This window comes from Sciurus vulgaris, assembly GCF_902686455.1.
Source record: "Sciurus vulgaris genome assembly, chromosome: 12".
Lineage (NCBI taxonomy): Eukaryota > Metazoa > Chordata > Mammalia > Rodentia > Sciuridae > Sciurus > Sciurus vulgaris.
The window spans coordinates 53,724,156-53,746,362 of record NC_136473.1 but is presented as its reverse complement, the minus strand read 5'-3'; the positions used below and the strand labels follow the sequence as shown (position 1 = coordinate 53,746,362).

At 46.4% G+C, this 22,207-nt stretch overlaps 1 protein-coding gene across 4 annotated transcripts in view; it reads right to left on the bottom strand.

Moving 5' to 3' along the window:
* SDCCAG8 (SHH signaling and ciliogenesis regulator SDCCAG8) overlaps positions 1-22,207 on the bottom strand; it is a 249,952-nt gene that overhangs the window by 3,381 nt on the left and 224,364 nt on the right. For 2 of the 4 annotated variants that reach the window (XM_079106102.1, XM_079106104.1), the window contains one exon: positions 9,438-9,564. The exons of 1 other annotated variant lie outside the window; for it this stretch is intronic. In XM_079106102.1, coding sequence (XP_078962228.1) covers positions 9,438-9,564 — 127 coding nt within the window. Of the gene's footprint in view, positions 1-9,437; positions 9,565-22,207 lie in introns of those variants that run through there. One more of the 4 variants, XR_013758046.1, reaches the window with a different exon arrangement.

Genomic DNA, 22,207 nt, shown 5'->3' with positions numbered 1-22,207 from the left:
AAGAAGGATGAAAAACATGGTGTGAGCCGAGAGTCCCTAAAAAATTCCTGGTGAAACAATACAAACTGAACACTCCCATTTTTAGCTGCAGACAGTTTATTGCAATGTACAGAGGCACTTTTGCATGGAAACCTCCCACGTGCTAGGAGAGGGAATCTGGGGTGTTGGGGTCTCCTGGTTTTAAACAAAAGCAGTAAACATTTTGAAACCACTTTATGTAAATTGGGTTGAAGGGAGAACCACATAGTACTGAGTACTGTTATCTGCCTCTACTGATATGGCTGTTCATATAAGTTTAAAATGTAGCAGGAAATAGCATCAGAAAGCACTAGAGTGGTAACCTTTCACAAAACAATCTTTGAGTCCCAACTGTGCCCTAAGGGGTATAGGATGAGTAACAACACAGTCCTGCCTCCAGGAGTGTGAAGTCCAGGTGTTTTCCAAATTCCAGTTTACACTTCAAAAGGTGCATGGTAATGCGCTGAAGGACCAGGGGCCCAGCCTGGTCTGTGTAACTGTGAACATCAAGCAACAGTGGTGGACCAGCACTGCTAGAATTCCAGGGACAGCTCGGTCAGGACATGCAAGTACTGCACATCAGGACTCCCTCTGCCCACCAGAGTGAGCTGACATCATGACACACTTCAAGTTAGGGAGATGGATGGTGGGTGGGCCCTCTTAGGCTTCCTGGGCCCTTCCTGAGGGGGCCACCAGGAGTCTACCATGCCCCAGAACCCTGCCAATTGCAGAGGGGCTCCCTTCTCTCCTGGGCAGCACAAAGCCTGCCACCGACTCCAGCTGACCACAGCCAGTGCCTTCACCTAGAGCTGATTAGTGGGGTCTGAACAACCCTGCTTTGTGGGTTGGCCAAGGATGGCAGTGCCTGGTGGCCTGGATACCTCCACACAGTGGCTTATTTCCTGACCTTACAAATTCTAGAGTGACTTTGTAACTAGGATAAGCATAACCCACTGGCATATTTCAAAAAGAAAAATGTGAATTCGCTGGGTAGAAAGCACACTTCACCCCATACACACAATACAGAACATGGTAAAGACCTGAAGTAGAAGTAAAATGTGTTGTAGAATTGTTTTTTCAACTAAACCCCAGGAAACTGGCATCACGTCTCATAACAAGCCTTTGTAATGCCCATGGGCTCTGGGGCCACCTAGTAATTCATCATCGGCTGATCTGTCCCTCGCTGCCACTCAGACTGCTCTGCTGAAACTGGTGGCTGCCTGCTGCCATGGCTGCAAAAGGCGACAGATGTGAGGTCCTCAACAGGAGCACGTGGACATCGACCTGAGTTCCCCCTGGAGCAAACCGGCTGTCCCTGTCATTGTGTTTTACATTGCATCTGGTTTTGGTGGGAAGCCCCATATGCAGCCTCACTTTCACATCACAGCACTTCCGGTTCACAGAAGTGCCTATAGCAGGCTGGACCCCTAAGAAGCCTCCAGTGTGCATTTACCTGAGTGAATAATTTTTGTCACCTCACTGTTTTATCTGCTGAAGGCAGCACTCTCTCACTCTGCTGAATCCTTAGTGAGGCTTCTCAGTATTCCCCTCATCCTGCACTTGTCTGGAGCCACTAAGACCGGAGTCCCTAACAGAACCAGCTTCCCCATCACCCCTTCCGAGGGCACCAGTAATATGTGTTCCCAAAGCTGGTTCCTCTGTCCACACCCTGTGAACCCGGTCTCACTGCCCTGGAGGAATGTGTGTGTGCCTGTAGGGAGTGAGCCAGTCGGAACTGTGGCTCAAGCCACCCAACCACCAAGGTCCTCCTGCCTTTCAGCTTGTCATCAAGGCTCCTGCTATGCCCCTCCAGGGTGTGAGGCCACATCTGCAGAGGGTCTGTGGCTGCCTCTGGATCAGAGGAGAGCACCAGGGCATTGGCAGCTGCTCCTGAAGTACTGCCTTCAGGCAACAGAAATGCCCCCGTCTGCTAGCCCGCCATTGCTAGCCCATTCACTTCTCACTTTGAATCCTCAGAGCTTTCTCTCCACACAACACCCTGACTTTCTATTTCTTAGTTTGACTTTAGAGTTCAAGAAATGGGCTACTCTGGATGATCTGAATTGTTCCTCAGGCAACCATGCTGTGGACTGACCCCCACACCCCAGCTTTTTCTGTTGCTTTATTTCCAAGCTGGCCTGAAAGGGCAGTGGTGGCAGCCTGGGGAGGTGCTTAAGGAAGCTGTTCCACACTGCAGCCTCAGCCTGCCCCTGCTGCCGTTTGGTCTCTTCTCTGGGCTTCTCTGCCTAGCCTTTTAGCAGCCCTTCCAAAGGTAATTTCCCTGCAGCCCACATCTTGCTCTCTACTCTGCACTCTATTGTTTGTACATTCTGTATGTGGCCAGGTCAAAATATGGGTCTGTTCCCTACACCTCTGGAAATTAGGCATCTGTTTTATTTTTATTTTTTGAATTCTGGTTGTAGATGGACACAATACCTTTATTTTATGTGGTGCTGACGATTGAATCTAGTGCCTCACATGTGCTAGGCAAGTGCTCTACCACAGAGCTACAACCCCAGCCCCTAGGGGTCTGTTTTTACTAGAGAGGGCAGACCCCCACCTCCTTCTGGGCATTTCTAAGCTGGCCCTGAGTTGACAGCCCCGGGGCAGTCCCAGGTCCTGCCTCTGTGTGGCCAAGGGCTGGATCCTGGTGCTGCTCTGGGCTCTAGCCCTCCCCTGCTTACCCAGCAGGATACACAACTCCTGCCATTCATTCTGTGGCCCAGGTCACTGGAGAAGTTCAGAAGTTCCTTTCCTTATCCTTTCATTTCCCAGTCCCATTCACTCCATCTCTGTGGGCTTTATTCTTCTATCTGTACAAAAAGGATATTAAAATGATTTGTCTCAAAAGGCCCCTTCAAGCATACTAACCTGTTAATGTCATGGTCATCTTTTCTAAGCTCTGGGTAACATGCAAATCTGCAAATCTCCCTCTAAAAGGGAAGCTGGGTTTTTTGTTTTTTTTTTTTGTTTGTTTTTTGTTTTTTTGTTTGTTTTGTTTTTGCCAGAAATCAAGTGATATGGAAGCTAAACAGTTTGTTTTCCTGAAGGGGTGCAGACCTAAGCTTTGGACCCAGAAGTATGCCCTCCAAGTCCAGACTCTACTGCTGGGCTCTCCCACCTGCCCATGCAGATTAGTGCAGGGACACCAGAACAACCACCCTGCTGTTAGTGGAATTAAGAAGGGCCAACGTGGAGGGCCACGTGGAATCAACCAGCCACGTGAGCATTCAGTGCCATCCATCTGTTGGAAGGAAAAGCATCCTCATCCGCGCTCTGTAGAACGTAGTGGAAGTGTGGCTTTAGAGCAGGATGGTTCACCTGTTTGAAGGTGGCGCTGCTCCACCATGTCAGTGGCACTGGGCTTCCAGGTCTCCGCAGTCCAGCTTCCCTAGCACAAGTAACCAGAGCTCCTACGGAGAGGGCTCACCCCCACCGGATGGGCTCTGCAGAGCCTTTCTGGGAATCCAGCTGTTGCCAGCTGCAAAGCAGGCCAGCGGTTCACAGCAAGGTCAGCACAGGCCAGCATCCACCCTTCCCTCACAGCAGTGTGGCAGCAATCAGAGCTCAGGGCCCATTTTCCCTTGATGGTCGGTCTCCAAGAAAGGCACCAAACTGTAGGTGCCACAGCAAGGAAAAAGCAGATGCAGGAAAGATTGTCTTGCAGACAGATGACACTTCCTGTAAAACAGTGTCTGGGCTGGACTTGGGACTCGTGTCACGGTGGGGAGGCAGCCCCACACAGGCCAGGGATGCCTGTGCATTCACATAAGGGGTCAGTGTCAGGGCCCAGCGTCCACTGTGTCACCCTCTCCCAGAGCACACTTCCACAGCGGGTGGGTCTGAGTTTGTCATCTTCTGGCTCTTGAGTCCTTTAAGTCAGGAGCACTTTTTGTGAGCACAGGCAGGTGTTTGTGTTTTATGTGAACCATGTTTCCATGGTGAATAGATTTTAAGAATTCCCAAAGGACAGACAGTGTCACCAACAGCAGAGAGTAGAGCCTCTGGCTGCCTCATGTTTGAAAGCGTTAAAAATGAAGACAACATTGACATTTGGGGTTGTAATGTGACGGAATTACAGTCTTTTAAAGGCAAGAACCACTTATCTACACTACATGTAATATTCAGTGTTTTGTTCACTTGTCTAATTGGATTAAAATATTTAGCTCCCTTTAAAATCTTGATTGTGAATTTATATTGCAAAATGTAATGTCTGACTCAGGAAGCAATAAGTGGAGCAAATGCATCCGAAGCAACATAAAATTTAACTTATTTTTTTTCCATGATTCTTATTCTGAAAGTATTCACTCTTGGACAAAGTGAACTGTTAACAGAAGAGCAAGCCGGGCTTAAATGAAACCCTGTGCGCTTTTCAGTGTTATGCCCAGAGTGCTCAGTGGAAAAGACAAAGTCACTCTTTGAATCACTTGAGGAAGTTTCTCTGAGGGTCACAAAGACCCTCATGTTAGAAACACAGCACCCGGGGTCTTATGTCACTCTTTAAAAACACTCAGGCAGCAGGGAGTTAATGACATTTTAGCTGCATATGTTCAAGTTTATTTAAAAAAATATGCAAGTCACTTTGGTTGACAGTGTCTTGTACACAGTTTTGAAAGAATCAGGGCAAACTTTAACAGAGTCAGTTTTTATTTGAAAAATATTTTCTGGGAATGTATCAGTGTTTATTTTTGAGACTGACAATTCGGGTGAAAATCAGGATAAAAACAAAAAAACAATTTGGTTGAAATCAAATTGTTTGTTTTCATCTATTTAGAATTCTTTCCAAAAAAATCTTGGTTCAGGAGAAGGCTTTGTAATTTATTTTATTCAGTGTATTTGCTGTTTTATTCAAGCACCATCTGTCCGGCAGGTAGCTAACTATGTGGGAGCCTTAAGTCAGCTGGGCAAAGCCCTTGGACTCCAGGAAGGACCAGACTAGGTGGCCACTTCCAGGTCCCACTTAGGACACATACACTGCCCAGCTCTTGCATGTGTCCTTCCTCAACCAGACCCAAACCTTGCTCACCCTCACCCAGGCTGCCCCATCTCCAAAGTTCTTCTTCCCCTTGCTTCTGGTCACAAATAGGCCTCTCCTCCCCTCCTCAGGTCTGTGTCTGCTTGTCCTGCTTGTGTTCCAGCTCTACCCTGTGAGTCCTTTGGTGTAATGAGAGGTTGTCGATGATCTTGAATATAATCACATATGGCTGCTGGATCCATGCACAAGTTTAAATCAAATTAGAAAGTAAATTCACTGCCAAGAATGCTTAAAAGTCATAGGGCCAACTGATTAACCACAGACAAGTCAGTTTCCTACGCTGTTTTCTAAACTGTAAGTGATTCATACCAAGGGACTGAAAGGGAATCCCCTCCCCAGACTGAACACTGAGGACCAAACCAAACAGCCTGTCCAGGGCAACAGCTACCGAACACACCAGGCAGCTGAAAGAGACATTACCAAATAAATACATAAACACATAAACTCATCTCCATGTTTAAGATAATCCTCTTAGTGGACAGATAATTTGTTCTTCGACGTTCTTCCCTAAACAGACTTATGTCCTCACCAGCTGGCTTCACCCTTCCTGGACAGATGTTAAAACTCCCAGGCTCTGGGCTGCAGACCCCTGACCCAGCTCCAAGCTGTCGGGCCTTGTCCAGCACCCCTGGGACCCACATCCCTCAACCCAGATGCCATCCCCATGCCACCACTACAGAGGTTTCAGGCTCCCCCAGCCAGGGCCTCCCAAGACGAGAAGTGCTCCTGCCCAGCCTGGCCCTCAATCAAAGGACAGTCAGGGTATCTACCCAGAGACTCGAGGCTGTGCTGTAACCAAGTAAAAGGGGAATCACAGTCGGGTGACATTAGGTTAGTGCTTTGATGTCTTTTTCTCCATGAATAAAACTATTTCATGGTTTGTTTTTGGTGCTGGGGATTGAACCCAGGGGTGCTCTGCCACTGAGTTACATCCTTAAGCCTTTTAATTTTTCATTTTGAGACAGGGTCTCACTAAGTTGCCCAGGCTGGCCCCGAACTTTCAATCCTCCTGCCTCTCAGCCTCTCAAATTTCTGAGATTACAGGTGCGTGCCACCTCGCCTGGCCATTTCATGATCTTTTAAAAGCCGTTTTATAAAAGTTCTTTCCCTCATTGTGAAGCAGAAGATTAATAAAGCCATTGGTTTTAGTCAGTCCTGAACTAAGAACATAAAGCCATAAAACGGGCCTCAGGCTTGGTCTGAGCCCTGAGCTCTCTACAGTGTACACTGCACCAAGGAAAGCTGGGGCCCAAAGTGTCACTGTGACACAGTTACTACCAGAGCAAGCTCCCTCTGCCAGACATGTAGTTTTACATGTTTCAGAATTTAAGCAGAAGCCATTTAGAATAATCAAGTCTTCTAAACAAGCTAGACATTTCCTGTCGGAGGCCACAGGCCAAGCCTGAGTCCCACCAATGGTCTCTGCTCAGGGCAGCAGGCTCAGGACGTGGGAGCTAATGGGGGGACATGACTCAGCTTTAGAGCAGCTGCCCAGGCCAGAAAATATCCATTCTCTTTTGGGTATTGACTGAACAGAGATTTTTAGAGTTTGACATGCAAAATTAAGCTATTATGCTTAATTCATGCAGTGTGTGAAAATGGAAGCCTTTAGCTAAACTATCCCCAAACCGGAGATGAAGGCAGCTGTGGACATCAGATGCCCAAGCACTGTGCCCAGAGGACTCTCTCCAGGAAAACTGTGCTGATTGCTCCAGACCCAAGAAGGCAGCTTCCTCTGAAATACCTGGACAGAGTCAAAGAGCAGCCCTATCTTCTCAAAGGGCTCATTTGGAACTTAACTCACAATTCATGTTTTTTCTATGGAAAAAACAAAACACAGTGGCAAGGGCCACTGACAGCCGCTGTTTAGAGGCCACTGCAACACCTGGATGTAAAGAGCAGGTTCCAGTTTAGAAACTCAGCAGAGAGCTTGCAAAACTGGACCTCCCCCTCCTCTTTGACCACTACTAGGTATTCGCTACTGAAAATCACAATTTCCACTATCAAGACTCTTTTGTCACATTCGTCTTAAAATAACTCCAAGTGGATTCTTGCACCTGAAAGGCCCTTTTGGAGATGAGCCAAATGGGCCAGCATTAGGCAGACTGGACAGGCAAATCATTGCTACTGCTTTAAGCATGGGAAGAAAGACCTGCTAATTTTTCTGCTTTTTTTTTTTTTTTTTTTTTCAGTTTTGGGTTTGTGTTTTTTTAAAGCATTTTGTGCAAATTTTGCAATTTATTTACTATTTACCAGTTTTCAAAAGCCCTGGAAGGGTCTTCTAAACATTGATGGTCCACACTAAGACCTAAGTGTGTTATAAATCAGGCAAAGGGGAGTAAAAAGGTGGAGCCCACGTTGTAGTGATGAGCTGAATCCAGAGGAAAGTACTTGTACTCTGAGTTTCCCTAAAAGCCTTCCCATGATCTGAGTTCTGAAATAGTTCTTGCCTCTTAGAGGCCAAAAGACTCACTCATGCCATGAGTCATGGTCCCTCCATCACGGATGACAGGAACCTAGAAATCCAGCAGCTCCAGCGTCCTTGATTGCCAGGCCCAAAGCTGGCACTGCCAGGGACTCCCTCAGGACCTGCCCAGTGAGTCGGGTTTTGACTTGATGAAGGATGAGGGACTTGGCACTGAGCACACATGAGAAATAGGGCAGAGAAGAGGACGCTGGTCCTGTTGCTACTGGTTCCACAGGGTTTCTGCCTTCCCTGTGCTTCTGTCTCCTCAGTCATCTCCCAGGACCTTCTCAAGATGCAGGGAAACAAGAGAAAAACCCTACTGGGTTGGGTAGTGCGTATCTGTAAACTCAGCTACTAGGGAGGCTGAGGCAGGAGGCTGGCAAGTTTGAGGCCAGCTTGGGCAACTTAGTGAGACCCCATCTCAAAGAAAAAAGAAAAAAAAAAAGCCCTGACATTTCTCCAGCCTACTAAGTACCTAAGGTCCCCTTGAGCACCCTGCAGTGACACTCACTTAATACTCCAGTATCTTTTTTTCCAGTTCCCACAGTACAGATGGGGAAACGGAGGTTCATTGTGGAGATTTTCAGACTTTAGTGACCCTCAGAATCACCCCAACAGCTTATCAAAATGCAGGTTCCTGGGTCCCACTCCCTGCCCAGGTGTGTCACTGCAGCCCTGGAGTGAATGTGTTTCTTTTATTTGTTTGCAAGCATCCCAAACAACTGGTGGTGTAGCATGTGGCTCAGACTCCGTGCAGCTTCTTCTTCCCTGTGAGTGACCTCAGCATCCTGGAGGACAGTGGAGGTGAGTTGCTACCTGCAGCCTTGGCTTGGTGACTGGCTTTGTGGGAGATCTGGTGGGTTAAGTGGGAAATCTGTCTTTACGGGTTCCTTATAACCCTTCAGCACATGGGCATTTTGAAAGGGGAATGAGAAACAATTCCTCATCATTTATCATTTCCAGATGCTTTTTTCCCATTAATCATTCTAAGCACTTGCTTCACGAAGTCCCCCGGGCATTCACAGAGCACCTGGGTGCAGTCTAATTAAAGGCAGAGGCCACTGCCAGCCCGCAGACCAACTCCTTATCCTAACAAATCGCTTGATGGGGCAAAAAGCAAAGCCTTTCTGACAGGAAAAGCTATTTAGAAGAAAAGAGATCTCATTCCATACTCCAAACTCACCTGGACTCTTGCCTCCATTACCTAACCTGAAGGGCAAAGCCTGGGTGTGAAGTCAGGCTGAGGTTCCATTTGCCGTATCCCTACTTGCTAGCTGTATACACTGTTTCAGCCTCAATTTCCATATCTACAAAATGGAGACTAATAATGTCAATCTTCCTGGCTTGTTCAAGGGTAAAGAGAGAGAGCGCATGTTCAGGGTGTAAGACTCCCAGGTGCTCTTAAGCACTCAAGATCCTAGCCCCAATTATCCTCTGCTAATTTAGAACTAGATACCTTCTGCATATGCTCATGAGACTTCCTAATTGGGAACACGTCTTTCCTCAACCAGATCAAGTGGTTTAGTCCTTCAGGGGCAGACCAAGGCCACCCTTGTCCAAGATGCCTGCTCTACCAGTGCAGCCTCCCTCCCTCCCTCCCCTTACACCCTGGCAGTGCTGTCGGCTTGGTGGGATTCAGCACTCTGTCGCTGGGGGATCCATGGACCTGGGTCTGCTTGAGGACAGGCCTCAGCTCAACTCCTCTGTGCTCCGCTATGCCTGGCACAGTCTTCAGGATCTCCCTCCCAGCTTATGAGCTGACCAAGGAGACCAGTGGGAATTTGGGCCTATGAAGGTGAAGCCCTGTAAAAAGAAACAAGAGACCCAGGTGCACGTTCTCCCTATCACACCCCTGTATGCTCTGTGGTGGGTGGGCTGCCCCAGGGCTCCCACCCTGTGCTGGGGTCTGCCTAATACCTGGGATCTCAACCGGTCCACCTCTTCTGACAGGCTCTGTCTCTCTAGGAGAAGCTGGTTCTGCTTGTTGAGCAGCTGCACCAGCTGCTGGGCTGTGGCCTGGCTGTGCTTATCCAGCTGCCCGAGCCTGGAAAAGAAGCCACCACAGAATTAGAGATGGGTTCGAAGAAGAGGGCACTTGGGAGATCAGAAGGGACAATGGTACATGCTTCAGGGTTCCCTTACTCTGTGTTTTAGTCAGCTTTCTGTTGCTGTGACAAAATACCTGAAATAATCAACTTATAAGGAGGAAATGATTTAATTCTGCTCACTTTCAGAATTTTTAGTTGATGGTTGCAGCACAATATGGTGGAAGTGTGTAGCAGAAGGAGCCCTTACTTCATGGAGGCCAGAAGGTGAGAGAAGAGAAGCTAGGGTCCCAGTATTCCCTTTATGGGCACACCCCCCCATGTCCTAACTTATTCCAACTACACCCCACTTCCTAAGAGAGCTATGGGCTAGGGACCAAGCCTTCAACACTCGAGGCTCTGGAGGACATCCAAGATCTGAGGGACGCTCCTGATAGTGAACTAGGAACTAGAAGTCAAGGGCAACCCTGAGGTTGAGGCTCTGGCCAGCAGCAGGCCCTTGGTGAGCACTTGTTGAATGGTGTGGCAGCAAATGTGCAAGGGGACTTGTCAGTATGTTGTCAGTTAGAATCACAGAGATAAGATGGGTAAGTAGAAGAAAAACCAAAAGCCTTAAATTCACAAGCAGAGGTCAAAGGTGAGGAGCCGAAATGCTCCACTGTTCAGCTGGAACCCTCTCTGGCAAGCTAAGCATACTGCTGGCCCTCACTGGGGAAGAGGGTGAGGGACGATGGAAACACTGAACTAAGGGTTTTCCATTATTAATCATTCAGTCAATCACAAGTTCCAGCATTGCTGACCAGATGTCTTTAAAGATCCTAAATTTGTCATTCTGCTGATGGGCTCTCCTCTCCCAACTTGCTAATTCACTCAAACCATTATCCTCATCTGTCCACAGACAGCTTCCTACAGCCGAGGGTACACTCACCCATGACAATGTAGGCTTTGGATTAAATTTAGAGCTGAAGCATTACCCAGAACTGTTCTGGAAAGTAGTGTGCCATTCCTGGGCTCTACTAATCAAAAGCTCCCACAGGGCAATTAAATTGTATTTTCACAAGCAAAGGATAGCTCCTGATACATTTCAAACTCCAGGTTACCAAGTCAAAGACCTGCTCGACAGAGACTGGCCTGGGGCAGTCCTCAGCGCAAGATCTCCTGGGTCAGTGTTTCTGGTAGGCTCTGAGCACAACTAAACATTTACAAAGACAGAGATTTGGGCCTTAGGATTGGGGTAAGTCCATATCTACCAATGACGGGTAAAATACATTCTGGCAAAGGTGGCACAGGTCTAGCTTACTCACTCTTTCCCTGGACTCTTCCACACAGCACAGTACAACCCTCTCCAGGTCCCCTGCCGACGCCCGCTATTCTCAGCCTCAAATGGATTTGGCAAGTCTTTGCGCAAGGGGCCGCCTTGCCCCCACTCCCCCACCCGCGAACACTCGGTGGGCTCCTCGTTCTGTTCTCAATCACACCACCTTCTGGAAACTGCTCACTAGGGGAGAGGGATGGGGCGGTGGGTCAGAGACCACACTGTGCATGCTCGCAGGTCCACATGGAGGCATAGGGTCAGGAGGCCCAGGAGTTGCCAGGCTCCTGAGCTTCCTGAGTCTGGAGGAGGCGGACTTGGCTTAGCTCTGGTTCCAGGTGCTCTGTCAGCCCTGGGCAAAGATCTTCTGTCCAAGGACGAGCGTCTGCCTGCAACTGCGCCCTATCCTTCCTCTGATCTTGGAGAAGAAAACCTAAGTTTCCCTCTGGTGAAGCCAGGGCATCTCCGCTTGGGGAAGCTCATCCGACCCCACCCCATCATGTAGTTAGTGGGGTGGGGGCAGATCGTCCTGAGAGATGGTCTCAAAGCCACCCCACGGGGGCAGACCAGACAGCAGCTTTCCTGCACTGCCTGGGGTCCTGGCAGGGAGCAGCCGCGAGGACCTGCGCAGGCCACCTTTTACTAGAGCCCCTGCTTGCTGTGGAGTCCTGGCTCGGTTGCAGTCGCAGAGAGGCTAACTGCCATCGTCCTTAAGGAGCAGAAAATGTACTACTTTCACATTAAAATCAGGTGAAAAACATCTTTAACAATTGAGCTCCCTAACCCCTAATGTGGCTTTTCTCCTCCAAGTATGTTCTGGGTGTGGAGAGAGCCTCAGGCTAGAGCTACTGAGGTAGTAGCCCTTTGGCTTCCTGCTTGCTCCAAAAGGAATGGAACAGAAGCTTGTGATAAACAAATGGCACCATTATGGTTCAACTGCAAGAATGCGCCAGGAGTGGCCATTCTCCATGTGGTCCCTTGCCCTGTGCTTGGATCCAATGGGAAAATGGTCCTGTGGACTGATGGGTTCAGTATGTAGTTTTGGGCTCCTGAAAAGGGATGGCTGCCCCATCCAGTGTTATAGGCAGAGCCAAAGCCTGCTCTCCCAGCACAAAAAAGCTGGCCATGGGCAAGCCACGCTGGCTCTGTCACGGGAGAAGGGGCCAGGTCCGGCCTAGACCTTTCTCCTGTGGAGCCTTCAGAACTTAGACAAGGCTCAGATGGAGAGTATTTTGCGAACTGTGGCCTGGGACAGCCTAGCAGTTACAGGGTGGGAGTGTGGGGAACCCGGCCCAGACCAGCTGAATCACGTGGTTGGGTATGAGCCGCAGCTGCTGAGATTTCCTGCCAGGCAGGGCTGCATGAGGGGTCAGATTCTGAGAAAACAACCCTCCTCCAGGAGGTCCACCCTCACTAAAGCCCAAGAGCTAAGGGCAGAAACAAACTGGGTTTTTGTTGTTTCTTTATGGAGATGGTGTTTCATTATGTTGCCCAAGCTGGCTTGGAACTCACGGACTCAAGTGATCCTCCTGCCTCAGTCTCCAGGGTAGCTGAGACTGCAGGCCCATGCCCGCCACCCAGCTTGACTTATTTTTAAAACCAACTTGAACAACTCCAGTTCACCTCAGGAGCACCCCGCACCCTGCCCCACTCTTTATTCTGTGCCTTCCCTTTGAGGGCAGCCTCTATTCCCTCATTCCACATACAGCAGTGAAGTCAATCACAAACTCAGAAAAGGTGAAAACACCACCAAACCCACATTTGTTAAAATGTTTTTTGATAAAAGGGAGTTTGTTAAGGAAACACTTCTGTGGCAGCTTTCTGAAGGCCCAATAAAACACTGGGGACAGTTTTTTTTAATTAAAAAGTTATTTTTGGAAAAACCCCCAATATTGCCCAACCCGGCCTATACTCTGGTAATGGATGTTTCACTATCATCATTTAGAAAAGATTTCTGGAGTCTATACTGTAGACTAACAAGCTGTCCTTTATTTTTCACAGTGATTACTCTCAGTTTTCATGTCCTAAGTCCACAGCATATGTCAGTCATAGCTGCAATTCCCACTACTGGCACAATTAACATTTGATGAGCTCCTGGGCTTACTGCTCCACCTTGATTATTCAATTTCAAGTTCATTACAGTTCTCTGAGGACTCTGGGGGTAGTATTACCATCCCCATTTTACAGATGAGGAAACTGAAGCTGACAGGTTAACTTGCACAAAGTCACACAGGTTATTGGTAGAGCCTGGAGTCAAATACAGGCAGTGCCCAGTTGATTAAGTCCCTGAGGTAATTCACTATAAACCAACCAACCCTTGGTAAACACTCCTTTTATAGGTTAAGTACCATGTTGGCTGACAAATACCTGAGATAAACAACTTAAAAGAAGGAAAGGTTTATTTTGGCTCACAGTTTCAGAGGCTTCAATCCATGATTGCTTGGTCCTCTTGCTTTTGGGCTTGGAGCAAGGCAGCAATCATGGTGGGAGAGCATGGCAGAGGAAACTGCCCACCATGGCAGCTGGGATGCAAGGACAGAAACACAGGAAGGGGCCAAGGGTCCCACTCTCCTCTTCAAGGACTCACCCCCGATTATCTAACTTCCTGCAACTAGCTCCACCTCTTAAAGGATTTATCATGTTCCAATGGTGCTAAAGACAGAAGACCAAGCCTTCATCACACGGCCTACGGGGGACATTTGGGAACCAACAATAACAAGTACTAATGTAGACACTGGGAGTATGCAAAGAATTACAAATGGTCCTTGCCCTCAAGGGATTCTCAGCCATTTGAGAAGAAAATAACAGGTGCTGACATAGATGCTGACTTCAAACAGAACATACAGCAAAGGAGAGGTATGAGGAAGGCTCTTGCCTGCTGAGGAGAGAACTTATCATCACACACTGAACAGTCCCTATGTGTAGGGCAGTATGTTAAGTGCTTACAAACTTTTTAAGCCTTAGTGTTTACAAGAATTCTGTGAGGGAGCAGCTAATTATTATTATCCCTACTTTAAGGATAAGGAAACTAAGGTACAGAAAGGATATGTGTCTAGTCCAAAGTCACTAGGCTGGCAAGTGGGATGTGAGAAAATGAGTGGATGCTGTCTTCCAGGGCCAGGCACAGGGCCTTCCCATATGGGGAGGCACTGTAAAGGCTATGGAGTGTCTGAAAAGTTCAAACTGTTCCATGCGAGTGGACCAGAGGTTGTGGGCTGCTCAGAGGAAGGTAATACTGGGCTTAGTGGAGGGTGGTAGCAAATATGAATGCCATCTTGCAGGCAATGGTGGTGCCATTTACCAGTAGAGGGTGGGAGGAGGGACAAGCCTCGGGTAGAAGAGAAGATCGGAGGCCAGAGCAAGTCTTAGATACCTGTGGGACACAGTTATGCAGCTTAAGGCCCAGGAATGGACCAGCCAAAGCTCTGGCTGTGCAAACCCAACCTCTTGGGAAGTGAGACCATGATTGTGGGGCAAGATATGCCTGGGGAAGACTGGCAGAGCCTGGAGCAGTTTGTTAAAAATACAGGGCTAAAAGCCCCCATGACCTCCTGGCTGAGAACACAGGACAGCCGAGGACTGGCAAAATCTAAGAAGCTGGCAAGACAAAGAGATAGATGACCCAGGAAGTATGAGAAAACCAGTAGAGAAGCGGATCCTGGAGGTCCAGGGAGGAGAAGCTGTTGGGGAGGAGAGGCTGGTTTGTGTAAAATGCCACCCAATGGCAGAGCACCATGTGCAGTTGTCTGACTGGGGAGAGAAGGGAGATATTCTAGTGAGCTGGGCTGAGGGGAAGGTAGTAAGAACAGGAGCAGAGAATGGAAGCGACCTGAATGAGTGGGGATGGTTCTCTGGAGAAGAGAGGGGAAATCCTCAAAGCAGAAGATGACAGGCCTCCCAGGGAAGAAGGTGCCTCCACCTGGAGACTGGCACCCTCTTTCCTGAGGCAAGAAGGAAGACAGGAAGGGGAGAGCTGTAGCCAGAGCTCATGTTCAGCAGCTTCCAGGTCAAGGGCAGGGCTGTTCGCTAAGAAAGGAAAGGCAGGGTTAGGCAGCTGGGGAGCTGCTACAGAGGAAAAGGGCACTGGCCAGGGGCAGGGATATATCTGTTAGGCTGAGAAAGTGTCTTGGAAAGTTACAGGTGTCCTGACTTAGCCTTTGGATATCAGCCCTTCTCCTACCCTAACCTTCCGGTCCTCCCAAGTGTCACTCCTCTTGGTCTTCATAGGACTGGAAACTTCTTTTCAATGGTTGGATCTTAGCGTAATTGTCATTTTGGGAGATTACATACTTTCTTTTGTTCTGTTTGGGTCTCTTGTTTTTAGCCACTTCCTCTATAAAGCATAAGACAGTGGACAGAGCAAGTTGGGCTGCCATCTTAGGGCCTGCAGTAATATGGGCAAGGAGCCCCCGACAGCCTGCAAACCACAACCAGTCTCCATGTGGTAGGAAAGAGAATCATAGACTTCAGTGTTCAACTTCTAATTTAGGCCTCCCCCGGCCCCGTTCCCCAGGCTTGTATCTCATCTCTACAACAGACAGGGAATCCATCCTGTCCTAAGCTCCTCCCTACCAAGGATGTGCGTGGATCTGCACTACCCTCTCAAGGCACCCAGAGCAGCTGTGGCTACTTCTTCTGTCCCTGACCCAGGACTCATCCCCTCCTCCATCAAGCACCTGTCCTCTTCCACCCTCACAGGGCATGGTGGAGTCAGCTGGTCCATGAGGAATAAAGGACACTTCAGGCAGCTACGCACCCAGGCTGGGTTGCTGACCTAATCTAGGGCATAGGGTCATGCTTTCAGGACCTGTAGGTATACAAATGCGAACCCTGGGCAAGAAGTGGGGGGCTCTTGGGAGAGAAGAGCAGCTGCTCAGGCTGGGGTAGACTTGTCAGTATAGGCTCCCCTTCTGTGCCAAGCCACCTCTAAGAATTTAAGGCACTAAGGGGAGGAGGGCACTTACTATGGAGGTAAAAAGGCCCAGGTTTCTAAAGGTACAAATGCAGATAAAATCACAGGAGACACATGTGCTGGGCTGGGGCAGATATCTATTGGTCCAACAGTGATCCTGTCAGCCGCACCCCACACACATTATCAGAACCAGCATTTAAAAAAAATATATGCAAGACTTCAAGATAAGATGGAGCAAGTGGTGAAATACAAAACAACTTTATAGAGCTGAGTGGGCTGGGGAAAATATCTTATGCAAAACAGAAGCAGTGCAAGCTGCCAGCTCTGGTCTTAGGCTTCAGACATTCATTTGCTATGAATACTGTGAAAGCAAGTGAATACATATATTTAAATTTTTTATGTTGTATGTCATACATACAAAATATATGCAGTGTATAAGTAAGTTATGAGATATAATAACCAAATGAACACTTGGGACCCTAGGACAGAGTCACAGGGCCACTACCCAGGCCTTCTCCAGGCCAGCCCTCCATTCGTACCCCTGGGTGACAAATATCCTCAGGCATGACTGTTTTTTAAAGGTGGTGTTAGTTGCATGCACCAGTTTTACCTGGGAGCTTCCTACAGACTACTTACTGTGGGGTTTTTGTTTGGGGATTTTTTTGGTTGTGGTAATGTCTGTTGTTCTAAAGACCAGAGCCTCTGCCCCTTCACTCTGACAATAGCAAAGATTTTCCTTCCTCTTCTTAGATACTGTTCTCAAAGTGCTCAGATCCACAATTTGCCTGGGAGAGGGGACTTCCTTGTGGAAATGAAGGACATTTCCAAACAACATATGAATTTAAAAGGTACAAATATTTTACCTGTAAAATATGCACTTAGTTTTCCACTATTCCCAGTAGCACACTGTAGTCTTTACTGAGCATTTCCTAAAAGCCCAGGATTGTAAGACTTTTGCATTCATTACCTAATTTAATTTTCATGACAACACTGCACAGTGGGTATTATCATCATCTACATTTTGTGCATGAGAAAAGCGGATCATCTGCTCAGGCTTACAGAACTAAAGGGGTAGATGCACAATTGCTAAAGCCACCAAGGACACCAGTCTGTAGGGGAGCTAGTCTCTCTTTCCTCCTTGGACTCTCTCCTGTTCCCACTGCTCTATCCCTTTGACATTCCCTCCTCCTCCATCATACCTGCAAGTGCTGTTGGAGGGATGGGCCCAGCTACATCCTCACTGGAAACATTCTGCCTGCCTGATATAGTGTTTTTTTAAGTCTACACTTACGGTCCCACGTGGAGAGGATGAGGGTCCTCAGTACCTGATGCTCACCTGAGCTGGCTCCCAGCCTGAAATTCAACCCACCACAAACTCATCACATGATACGCTGTCCTCACCTGTCTGTGGTCCTCCTCGAGTCCCTCTCATATGGGTGGGGCAGTCCCACAGCAGCCTCCTTCTCCCTCACTGCCACGTTACTCAGTTGCCCACTTTGGTAGATGAGCCCTCTGAACCTTATATACCTCTCCCTGGCCTGTGCCAACCCATGCATCCCACCTTCACTCCTGAAGTTGGACTGCCCATCAGTCTCCTTCATCCAGATCCCTGTCACGCTTTCTTCTACTTGGCCTCTCAAATCCATAGTACCCATAACAGCTAAACTAGAAGGATCTTTCTGAAACAAAACTTTTATTATGTCACATTGTTGTTGGCTGTCTGTAGCTCTAAGTGTAAGGACTGAGTCCTTTGCAATGGTGACCAAGCCCTTTATTACCTGACCCCAGCCACAATCTCCTCTCCTCCTACACAGGTATCCCAGTCACTCTTAACCATTTTGCAGAAAAGGCCATTTGCTTCCTGCCATCATGATCATGCTGTGTCCTCTGCTTAGAATGCCTTCTGTCCTAGTCCTTGTGACTAATTCCTCATGCTCCTGGTCCTTTAAAATATTCTTACAAAGTTTCCCCAGGCCATCCTCTTTACTTCCATGTGACTTTACACATCTTTCCATTAGAAAACACTTCCACCCTTGATACAGTTATTGCCTGTCTGTCTCTCCCACTGAACTATGAATTTCTTAAGGACAGGAACAGGATCTTGTTGTTCAGCTGTCCCTCTCCAGTAGTTAGAAAAGGTAGCTGACATTTAAGCTGCTAGAATAAGCAAGAGATTTTCCAATGCATTATATTTATACCAAATAAAAGACCTGTGACTTCATCTATAGTACAAGTATGCTCTAATATGCAACAATTTTGTTCCAGAAAAAGTCTAACAAATAAGTGATTTTAATACACTAGTGGAATTTACCATTTTTTTCTTTATACATTTTTATTGGTACATTACAGTTGCGTATAATGATGAGATTTGTTGTTTCATATTCATATGTGCACACAGTATGGAATTTGTCACTTAATCAAAAGATTAGGTAAATGAGTGTGGGACTTGGAAACAAGGGAAATGAATTCAAAATTCTATCACAAACTAGCTATTTTACCTTAGTCCAGAGACTTGAACTCTCTCAATTTCAGGTTCTCCATTTGTAAAACTGAGGTCATAACATCCCCTGGCCACCTGAATCAGAAATGCTGGGGAGGGCCCAGCCGCATACATTTCTGTAAGCCTCCTAGGGTGACAGGTGAATTCTCGATACGAGAACCACTGGGACGTCATAATTTGCGTTATTAATCACACATACAAAATGAGTTATCTGGAAAATAGTATTTGTGTGGCTTCAGTTTTTGATCAAAACAACTATCGAATGAAAACTATCTTAGTCTGTTCCTAAAATGTTTTGGCATCACACATGAGAAGCTAACAACTCCTGGGATCAGTTTGAATCTCAGGACCCTCACATGAAACAAGGGGATAAGCTCTTACTGAGATTCAGCAAACTTCAGGCCACAGACCAAATCCAACCTGGCCCACTCTCTATTTTTGTATCATCTGCCTGTTGAGAATGTTTTATATTTTCAAATGTTTGGGAAAAACAATCAAAAAGAGACTAATATGTGACCATTGTATGAAATTCAAGAGACAGTGGCCCTAACATAAACTTTTATTAAAATGCAGCAGTGCTCATTCATTCATTTATTATCTAGGTCTGCTTTTGCTCTAAAACCATATGCAACAGAGACTGTGTGGCCACAGAGCCTAAAATATTTATTACCTGATCTCTTAGAGAAAAAGTTTGCCAACCTAAGGGCTAGAAGATAACCAAATTCTCTTCCAGCTCCACATTTCTACAATATTATGACTTTACAGAATTTTGCTACATTCCCATCTTCAACTATCACCAGCTATACAGTCATGACAATACACCAAGTTGAAGTTTCGAAAATCCAATTACCCTAATTACCACTCTAGGTAATTAATTTTGGCGACTCAACCATGCTAATTTCAAGTTGTATACTTTATTTCAATACTTAAAAATTGCTGCTGCATTTTACATAATTTCACCTCATTAATGTGATCATAGAGAAGCAGTGTGCTAAGTAGTGTTCTTAGGAAACTGGAACTCATTCTAAGCCTTTATCCTCACTCAGAAAGTTAAGGTCCTTTCAATGGCCACTTTACTGTTTCAATTGCCTTTGCCCAAATCCACCCTGTTCAACAATGATTTCAACAGAGTAATTCGTCCCGAGGATCATGCAATTCTGGGGAGTGTTTACACCTTCAATAAAGAGAATTTATGTTCCTGTACTTCCCTTTTAATTTTTCATTCTTGTAAATTCCCAATTAGCCTTACTGCCCACAGGTGCTGCTTGGGAGCAATGCAGTGGGGATAGACCCCTGCTTTCCTCTCCAAATTAATCATGTCATGTTAGAGCTGAGAGGCACCTAGAGATCATTCAGTTCAGCCCACTATGATGACACCAAGGCCCAGAAAGTACAAGTGACTTGCACAGCAGCTTATCTGTGGGAAATCTAGGACTGGAACTCCAATTCCAGTCATCAATCCAGCCTTTCAGAAATGAATTTTTAGTGATGGGGATGTGGCTCAGTACCTATAACACATGAAGCCCTAGGTTCCATTCCCAGTGCCACATCACACACACACACACAAACACACACACATACATGTAAAAGGACTCACTAAGTCTTCTATTCCATTTCTATTCCATACAAAGACATAAGGATTTGAGGGAAGGACCCTGAGGAAGGTAACACGCTGGACTACTTTCTGGGAATTGACTGATCTAGGCTTATTTTTTGAGGCCTGGGGGCATAAAAAAAGAGGAAGAAATCCCTAGACCTTCTACAACAAGTTCAGTGAAGAGAACCAGTTTTGGTTTATATTTTGTTCTTTTTAAATTTCTAATCAGTTGTAGTTTGATGGCTTTGTGTACTATAATAAAAATAAAGTAGCATTTTCTAATTGCTATAAAAGTTATTAAACACTCTGAATTTTAGTTCTTATCTTTTCACAGACTGATAAGTTTGAGGACAGGTCTTGGCCTGGAAAGCATATTTTGGGTAGCACGGACTGAGTCCATAGAGTGGCATTAACATGAAAACACAAATACAGGAGGCCACAGGCTCAGAAGCCACACTGACCATGCAGTGAGTGGACAAATGGATAAGGTGAGATATTGAGCAATTCTGGCTATATCACCACTGCCTCCAGCAGGTCCCTGAAGCCTCTGACAGTCACTGGGGCTTTTTCAGAGACCAACTGCTTAAAATCGTGCTTCTACCAGAAACAAGGAAGAGCTTGACCTCAAGGCAGTTAGGAACATGTGCTACATTTCTCTCTTGTCACTTTCTTAAAGTATAAGTGATATCTGACCCAGACTGAGCTTGTAATGCCCAGGGAGGACTGGGTGAGAATGCACAATCCTGACACCATGACAAAACAGGGAAAGGAGATGACATGTCAAGAATTTTGGACTCTGGAGCTGAGGATATAGCTCAATGGTAGAGTGTTGTGTTTGCATAGCAAGCATGAAGCCCTGGGTTTGATTCTCATACTGCCAAAATAATAATAATAGTAATAATAATAATAATAATTTAATTTAAAGAAAAAAAGAGGTCAGTTATTTCAAGCATTAATTCTTTGAACCAAAAGCAGAATGACAGGGAGAACAGCCCCACTGTACAAAGAAAACAGGGAAGAAAAATGAGAACCACTGAAAATCAGAATTTGTACACAGTAGAATCCAGGCTTCATCAGGCTCAATTAAAGACAAAGCTATTCTCTTATAGAATCATAGTATATCATCAACTACAATAAATTTAACATTGATATAAAACATTACCTAATCTCCTGAATTCCAATTTTGTCAACTGACCTAACACTGTCTCTTTTGTCCTCTCCAGAAAAGAGCCTTTGCACTTAGTTGCACTTTAATCTGGAACACTTAAAAAAATTACCCTGGAACTGGGGTTGTGGCTCAGTGGTAGAGCTCTTGCCTGGCATGTGTGAGGCCCTAGGTTCGATCCTCAGCACTACATGTAAATAAATAAAATAAAGGTCCACTGACAACTTAAAAAAAAAACCAAACATATATATATATATATATATATATATATATATATATATATGTATGTATGAAGATCTTAAAATTCTAAAAAAAACCTAGCTTTATTTTGATGAATGTTTTTTGCAATTAAAGCAAGGACAGTCTCAAAGGAAGAAATGGAACTATCAGACATCTGAGGGTCCTGCTTAGTTGCCATCTCAGGTTTTAGGGGCTCAGTACTGTGTTTTCAGGAAGATTTAGCTCTAATGAGGTCTTCCTGCTGCTCCCAGAGACTACAGCCCTCCTGGAGTATATCAAGTGAGTCCTCCTCAATTTCCTTCATATTTGACCATCCTTGGGGTGCCCAAATTGGTCACAGAATTGTGAGAGAGTAAGAGTGAGCCCTCAGCAGCTAAGTAACCAGATTCAGTCACTACAGTGCACTTACTGGCACACATCTTAATTAGGTTTTAATGCAAGTAATTTGATAACAACTCCTGGCCATCCACTACAGAACTGTCAATGCCGAAAGCTTTTTATTTAGTTTCTCTTCCCTCTATACTGAGGCAGCCTCCCCGCTGACCCTTGTCAAAGAACCCCATCTGCTGGTTGCCACGGTAACTGAAGGCGACCAATTGAGCTGAACAGAGTGACTCAGAAATAAAATCTGCAGCCAAAGGAATTCTGCTAAGAGTAATAAATCATTTAGTAAAAGGGGGTCCTCCACACGGTGATGAGTGTTGGGATAATATGATGGCATAACTCTTCCAGCTAGAAGGTCCATGACAGATCAGAGTGATTAGGCCTGCTGGAGGGCTCATTTGGTTTCTAGTGGGCTCCAGCAGCAGAAGAGCCAGATCCTGCCCAGTTAAGTGCCACGGTGGGGGAGAAGGAACTAGCTAAGTCTAATTTTTTAATAATCAGCCTGTAAATTTTTTGGATTTTTTAGGGAGTG